At 52.8% G+C, this 7,689-nt stretch overlaps 2 protein-coding genes across 2 annotated transcripts in view; both read left to right on the forward strand.

Moving 5' to 3' along the window:
* The window catches only part of LOC105986409 (chromosome unknown open reading frame, human C1orf106), a 17,049-nt gene extending 14,080 nt beyond the window's left edge, over positions 1–2,969 (forward strand). Inside the window, exons 9-11 of the mRNA XM_013017302.1 lie at positions 1,407–1,559; positions 2,527–2,751; positions 2,936–2,969. Of these exons, the coding sequence (XP_012872756.1) occupies positions 1,407–1,559; positions 2,527–2,751; positions 2,936–2,969 (412 nt within the window). The remainder of the gene's footprint in view (positions 1–1,406; positions 1,560–2,526; positions 2,752–2,935) is intronic.
* An 80-nt stretch (positions 2,970–3,049) lies between these two features.
* The window catches only part of LOC105986410 (maestro heat-like repeat-containing protein family member 7), a 29,935-nt gene continuing 25,295 nt past the window's right edge, over positions 3,050–7,689 (forward strand). Inside the window, exons 1-7 of the mRNA XM_013017304.1 lie at positions 3,050–3,198; positions 3,259–3,367; positions 4,315–4,438; positions 5,248–5,312; positions 5,745–5,867; positions 5,966–6,072; positions 6,357–6,486. Of these exons, the coding sequence (XP_012872758.1) occupies positions 3,050–3,198; positions 3,259–3,367; positions 4,315–4,438; positions 5,248–5,312; positions 5,745–5,867; positions 5,966–6,072; positions 6,357–6,486 (807 nt within the window). The remainder of the gene's footprint in view (positions 3,199–3,258; positions 3,368–4,314; positions 4,439–5,247; positions 5,313–5,744; positions 5,868–5,965; positions 6,073–6,356; positions 6,487–7,689) is intronic.

Consider the following 7,689-nt stretch of genomic DNA (forward strand, 5'->3'; position numbering starts at 1 on the left):
GATGGAAATGAACCCCTGAAATTAACCTGACTTGAGGGCCCGGGCAGAGGGAAAGTTTAGAAATGGGATTTGCAGAAATCAGAACATGTGTCAGCCTGTTGATTCTTCCTTCTTCTCTTTCTTCTCCTCTTCCTCCTCTTTCTCCTTCCTTTTTTTTTGGTCGGTTGTGTGGCCTGGGCTCTGTCCGGTTTTCTAGTGGTTTATTGGAAAGCAGAGTCTCAACGGATTTTCCTGCCTAGGCTGGCTTTGAAGCACAATCCTCAGATCTCAGCCCCCTGAGTAGCTACGATTACAAGTGTGAGCCACCAGCACCCTGTCCTCTGTTTTTTTTTGTTTTTGTTTTTGTTTTGTTTTTGTCTTTGCTAGAGCTTGAACTCAAGACCCGGGCACTGTCCCTGAGCTTTTGTGCTCAAGGCTAGCCTTCTACCACTTGGAGCCACAGCTCTACTTCCAGTATTTTGATAGTTAATTGGCCATAGGAGTCTCATAGACTTTCCTGCCCAGGCAGACTTTGAATTGTGATCCTCAGATCTCAGCCTCCTGAGTAGCTAGGATTATAGACGTGAGCCACCCATCCCTTCTTCTTGACATTCCTCCACCACACTAAGCTGAGAGGCAAGGACTCCTATCAAAGACTATGAGCTCTCAAGCGAGACTACCAGGTTCAAATTCTAGCCCTGTTAGTTACCAGATGCAGGGTTAGGCAGTGTACTCAACTCCTTTGGGCTTCTGTTTCCCTGCTGAGATGTGGGAGTAGTGTGTGGGCAGATAAGAGACTGAAATGATTAGCAGTACAAACCCAAGGTCAGATTACTGCCAGTATCCCCATCCAGGCCCCTGCAGACCGGCTTGATGCAGTATATCTAGGATTTAGAGCACTCTGCCACTGGCCCTCGTTTCTTCATTCATGGCAATAGCATGCATGAATTACTTCCTTTCTTTTCCTTCCTGGTGCAGAGAGCTCTGCTGGGGACGCACTCCAGAAGTCACCACAGGCTGCTCCTTTGACGCCCCAGGCTCCCAGCAACCCAGCTGTATCCTCCCCTCTCCTTCCCCCCCTCACAAGCTTTTAGGCTGCAGCTGCCGTGCCCAGCCGGGCAGTTCCCTGGCTCTGTCCCAGGCCTCACCCTCTAGCTGACGTGCTTTTCCCTTCCTGCGAGCTTAGACCTGTCCTTGGCCCAGATCTAGCTCATCCCAACCTGCTAGACAGGGCAGATCCTGAGATGTGAGCGGCAGGAAGGTAGGGAAGGAGGAGGTCAGCGTCTGTCCATCAACTGAAAGAACCTGGAGAGACAGGGCATAAGGGATGATCCCTAGAAACATAAGCATGGGAGGGAGGGCGGGAGCTGAGTGCCAGGGCCCTGTCACCACCGCTGCTACCCCTGCCGCCTGTCTGTGTCTTCAAGGGACAAGGATGACAAGTACCCTGGTTTGCTCACCCACGGTCTCCCTTCTTCTCCCCCCTGGCAGGTGCCCACCGTGTGTGTGCTCCGGAGATCGCCCGAGGGGGCTCCTGTGCAAGTCTTTGTCCCTGAAAATGGAGAAATCATCAGCCAAGTGTAACTGTTGGACGCCTCAGCTGCTGCTGGGAAAGACTTTGAGAGCGAGGCTGGAGCTGGGGCTGAGACCCCCCCTCACCCATAAGTGCCTCCTTCGGCTCCCTCACCCCATCGCAGGCCGATGACCTGGAGCTGGAGATATTGTTTTCATCTTCCACTATCTATGTGTTCCCTCCCTCTTCCTTCTTTCCATATATATATATATATATATATGGATTTATATCTGTGATTTGTCCTCAAGTTCTTATGATGGGATTCTACTCAATCCCCCAGAGTCTAGCCTCTTTGGACTTAGGGCTTTGCTGGTTTTACTGACAACCTTATAAGTGTCCTTATACAAGACAAGTGTCCTTATCCAAGACAGGTAGCAGAGAAAGGTTGTTGGACACTCTGCTGAGTCTGAGAAAGCTCCTGGCCCTTCTCTTCCCTTGTTGTTGGGGCTGAGTGAGGCACACACTCCCCTCCATTTCCCAGGTCTCTTGATACCATAGACCGCAGGAGACTTTCCTCCCTGCTGCCCTGCTTATATGTGCTCTGTGATGCACACCAAGTGGTAGGTTAAAGGTCAGAGTACCCTGGTAGAGTCTTGTCTTCCTGAACCCTGCTATTTTGGGGGCCCATAAATCCCGTTAGAGGCTCCAGTCACTATTCTCGCTCCACACCCTTGGGTTTCCAAGCTGCAAGCCCGTTTGGGTCTGCAGAAAATTGTCACTTGAAAGCCCCCAGGCTGGAGGCTGGCTGACCCAGCCCTCCCTCTGAGATCATTTCTCATCGTTCTAGAAACCATCACGTGGCAAATATTTGGGGGGAAGGCACCACTTTTGTGGCGTGTCTGGGGTGGGAGGAGGTGGTTACCGCCCTTCTGTTCCCTGCCCAGCCATGCTTGTCTCTGCTGTGAGAAGAATCCTTATTTGTACACACTGGGAATGCTCTTTCCTGAGTCCTGCCGTGCTATCTTGTCATAAAGGGCATTCAGGGATTACCCAGCTGTTGAGGCCGGGCAAGCCTGCAAGCTAGCTGCCCGCACTGAGACCGGCATCTCCACCGAAGACCTCTCTGATGCCCAGTTTGAGAGAGCTGCATTCCAGTTTTGCCTGCGTAGAACTCTTCCCCTGCAGGATCCTGGGACTGAGAACCTCACAGAAGGCTGCAAGAACGTGGTGCCCTTCTCCATGTTGGCCCGTGGCACTGGGTACAGAACAACGAGGGACACATGCTCTTTCGCTGTGTGCCTGTCACAAACTGCAGTAGGCCCCCCCTTGGGGTCCACTCGCCCCTACTTCGATAGGACATTCATTTGCTGAGCCCTGGCTCCTTCCTTCCCCCCACCCCCAACACACCTGAACATCCTCCACATTAACTTATTGCCATGGCAGAGTGGCCGGCCCTCGGCTGCAGGACTGGAACTAGGTGAGGTCTTTGTGCCAAAAACTTCAATAAAGTCCGTTCTTTGTGATTGGCCCAGCTGAGGTTAGAGCGTGTGAGTGCGCATGTGCGGTGCCCAGCCCCTCAGGGTGGCGCGCTCGCCCTGCAGGGGGCGCTCGCGTGCGGCGCCCCGGGGAGCCGCAGCGCCCCCTGGAGGCTCCAGAACCCCGGGGAGCCGGGAGCCCGCGCCTGAGGGGCGCTGTGTGGCCGTCAGGTACGGGGCAGGAGGTCCGGGGTGGGGGGGTCCCCGCCCGCTGTCCGTGTCCACGGCCAGGACAGAGGGTCCGGGCGGGAGTGAGGAGCCGGACCGGGCTTCGGGGCCTGGTGTGAGGCGCCGGCCGGGCCGGATGCCGACCGCGTCCCAGGGTCGCTGGGCCTTGCGGGTGAGGGGCGTGCTTTGTGGGGTTTTGTTTAGTTGGCAGGCCAGCCGGGACAATGGCCCCGAGCTGGGCTGAGGGGAGTCCTGATGGCCTGTCAGCAATCCCTGCGGTGGGGTCTGCAGCCAGAAGTCCTCAGACTAACCGGAAGAAAAAGGCTGGGCAGAAGGCGAAGGTCAGGTGGTAAAGCACCAGCTGTGAGGGATGAGGCCGAGCGGAAGCACAAGGCCCTGAGTGCGAGCCCCAGTGCTGGGGGGGAGCTACTGCGCCCTCAGAGGGGCGCCCTGGGGCTAGCCCGAGTCTCAGATGTCCCACATGCAGGGGGAAATCTGCCCTAGTAAGAGACTGCAGGGTGAATCAGGAAGACCCGGCCTCCTTGTGAGGGTCCGGCATCTTTCCACCAATGACAAGATGACAGAGGCTCAAAGCCTGGGCACTGCTCAGCCGATGGCTTTTCTTACAGCTTAGTTATTAATTTATTATTAATTTATGTATTCATTTGTGCTGAGGCTTGAACCCAAGGCCCAAGTACTCACTAAGCAATAGTTCTACCACTAACCTACAAACCCCAGCTCCATTCTTTTTATGTAAGTGGCCAGGTGCCCCCTCCCTGCACTCACGTGGTGTGTGTGTGTGTGTGTGTGTGTGTGTGTGTGTACACGCACCCACAGCTGTTAGTACTGAGGCTTGAACTGAGGACCTCAAGCCCTTGCTTGTCTCTTTCACTGGAGGCTGATGTCCTAGTTCTTGAGTCACACCTCTGCTTCTGACTACTGATTAATTGGAGTCTCATGGGCTTTCCTGATCAAACTGGCTTCAAGTCTTGATCTTCAGATCTCAGCCTCCTGAGTAGCTAGGGTTAGCTACAAGCCTGAGCCATAGGCACCTAGCATCCAATATTTCCCCCTTTGATTGCAGACGCTACAGCTCTCAGAAGGCCCAACTCCCACCAGGTCTGGCTGCTCTTCTCCAAGATTCAGGCTGCTGTTTCAGATGTACAAATGAATCTACCTCTGAACAAGCAAATAAACTTTAAGTCACCAAGTCCCCAGGATCTTTTGCAATCAAGCCTTCTGGGTGAGCAGTTGGCCCCAGGCTGGGCTCTCATCTAATTACAGCAGCTCAGAAGTGGTGCTTGTGTGCAGGTTCTCACTTGAGATGTTATTTTGTGAGCTCAAGTCCGTTCCCTTGTGACTGCCCCTTCCCCACAGTGGTCTCTGCGAGCCAGTCCCATACCTGAGTGGGCTGGAGCTGGGCCATGACAGGACAGAGCCTGAGACCGGGAAAGTTTACTTCACTGACCACAAGCACTTCAGGAAATTCAGAGCACATCTTCAGATGCCACCTAAATGCCAACAAACCTCTCTAATTGGCACTTGTAGTTCAGATCTACTGTTCCTAAATTTCAGGGTGTGTGTGCGTGTGTGCTGGTTCCTAGAGCTTGATCTCAGGGCCTAGTCACTGTCCCTTAGCTTTTTGGCTCAAAGCTGGCTCCCTGCTGCTTGAGTCTAGTTCTATTTCTAGATTTTGGGTGGTTAACTACAGATGTATCTCACAGAACTTACCTGCTGGGGATTGGCTTTGAACTGCGATCTTCAGATCTCAGCCTCCTGAGTTGCTAGGGTTACAGGCGTGCTACCCAGCACACTTTGGTTTCTGAAGGTCATCCAAATGGCACTGTGCATACCCACACCAGAAGGAGTTGGTTCTGGACACCCAAACATCCACCCTGCTCCCTGGTGGTTTCTGAGCCTTCACGATGGCAGGGGCCTGGGGGGGGGAAGTAAAGGGGGGAGAGTAAAGGGGGGAACAGAGTAAACAGATTCTGCCTTCCTAGGCCATCTGATCAAATCACCTAAACTCTCCTGGATGACATCCCTTTGCAGGTCTGCGCCAGTCAGAGATAGAAGCCTATGAGTTAATTCTGCAATTTATAGACCAAAAAGACATGGTAAGAGAGTTCTTTGGGTTTCTGAGAGCTGAGGAGGAAAAATGTTTCTTTGCGTTTCAAGGATCATCTCTGGGCTTGGAAGCCACCTGCTATTTATTCAGTGTTATTGGTGTCCAGTCTGGGGGGACACAGGCAGCCAGGGCATCAAGACTGGTGGCTGCGCCTCAGGTCTTACGGCTCCATTCTCATCTGGGTGGCGGGAGGGGGGGTCTTCCTTCCTGATAGATCCCCAGAGGGCTCAGAGGGCTTCAGGATACTGGAGAGCACTGTCCAGGGTACTAAGAGACATAAAGGAACTGAAACAGCCCAATTGGCTGAATCTGGGATGTGTGTAACGGACAGAGTTCAGGGTGCTGGCCTGAGACACTGCTCGGGGACTAGCTTAGGGCCTGGGATCATCTCATCAGCAGAAGTCTCTGTGTTCTGTCCTAGTCCCAAATGGACAAGCTGAGTTTTCTCAGGGCTGTGGAGACCTTAAGTGGTGCTGTACACTCCCAACCAAATGGCTGCATGAATGATTACTATCCCCAGACCATCCTCACCAAGAAAATTGAGGTGGGAAAGACACGAGTTGATCCTCCAGGAAAATGGGTGACAATCAAGGCTGACGTTTCTCTCTGAAGGGACTTCTCATTTCTTCCTGGCCCTTTTAGACATTAATCCTGGAAGAATCCACTTCGAGTTTGGACAGCAACATTCTTCAGCAAGCCATGTTGTGCACTGTGGCCCTGAGGTTCCTTCCTACTGTGATCTTCTCATGGCCTAGGAAGGGAGTGGGGGGCGGCAGGGGGAGGGAGGTGAATGACAAGAACATTTAGACTGGGTTGGGAGAAAGGGCCAGGCTTGGGAACTTGATTTTGGAGCTGCATGCGGCCAGGCTCCATGGCTTCCCTGTGGTTTATCTGCCTGCGTGCTGGGAAGGGGGCTATGCTCATTTCACTACTGGGAGTCTATCAGAACATCCAGGGCGGGGAAGGCTCCCACTGTTTCCTGCAAAAACACAGCCCCCCCTCTCACAGGCCCTGGGGTTCTGTCTCTCCCCAGCCAGGTGAATCCACCTTTCAACTTATCCCAGAAGCTGGACCTGGTCAATGCTGCCATCTCCATCATGTTCTCTCTGCCGCTCATCTTACCTAGCCTAGACAGGAAAGAGAGTGCCAGTCTCTATATCCAGGTAATCCACATCATCCGGGGTGATTTTGTCTTTGGGTTCACTTCCTGACCTCCCAGCAGCTTGGCCATTCACCTCCTCTGACCTTCCTTTAGGAGCCCATGGCCCTGTGGCCTTGGTGCTGTTCAGACTGATCCTGGACTGCCTGGTCCTCACCTGCTTTCGTGGCGTGATCTGTGTTTTGGTACTACCCACGTGTTCTGTCACTGAGGCTGACATGACAGTCTCGGCCTTAGGAGGGGACAATCTAGCAATAACACCCACAGAGCCAAGCATTGGTGGCTCACGCCTGTAATCCTAGCTACTCAAGAGACTGAGATCTGAAGCAGTTCCAGGACAGCCTGGGCAGAAGTGTACAAGACTCTTATCCCTAGTTAATCAATAAAAAGCTGGCAGTAGGGATGTGGCTCAAGTGGTAGTGCCCTGGCTTTGAGCAAAAAAGCTAAGCAAGAGTGCAAGGCCCCAAGTTCAGGCCCCAGTACTGGCATACACACACACACACACACACACACACACAAATAGAGCCCATAGGTTCTATGAAATAAACCAGTAGACTACCATATCTTACCAAGTATGTTTGCTTTTAAAATTAGGAATATCAGCCAGGTGCTGGTGGCTCATGCCTGTAATCCTACCTACTCAGGAGGCTGAGATGTGAGGATTGTTGTTCAAAGCCAGTGGGGCAGCAAAGTCTATGAGAGTCTTATCTCTAATGAAAACACCAAAAATCCAGAAGTGGAGCTGTGGGCTTAAGTGGTAGAGCACTAGCCTTGAGCAAAGGAGCTCAACAACAGTGCTCAAGCCCTGAGTTCAAGCCCCATGACCAACCAAGAAAATGAAAATTAGGAATATCTCTTGGGCTTGGCTGCAGGCAGTGGCAAAGCACTACCCTAGCATGTTCAAGGCCCTGAGGTGAGATCTCTGAACTGCAACACACACACACACACACACACACACACACACACAACTACCCCCTCCCCTAAGTATCCTGCAAGTTTGGCAGAATGATTTTTTAAAGATGAGAGTCCCATGGGAGCTGTCTTTGTATGGAGAGAACGGCTCACTGCCTACGAGTCATTATTTTATCATCATAAGTCAATTTGGGCTTGATCCAGCCTTCAGTGAGGCCACAAAAGATCAAGCCTGGGAGAAGACCAGAGTATGGCTGCCACATGGCAAGATGTGGTGCGGTGGTGGTGGTGGCGG

The sequence above is a fragment of the Dipodomys ordii genome, unplaced genomic scaffold (assembly GCF_000151885.1).
Source record: "Dipodomys ordii isolate 6190 unplaced genomic scaffold, Dord_2.0 Scaffold35, whole genome shotgun sequence".
NCBI lineage: Eukaryota > Metazoa > Chordata > Mammalia > Rodentia > Heteromyidae > Dipodomys > Dipodomys ordii.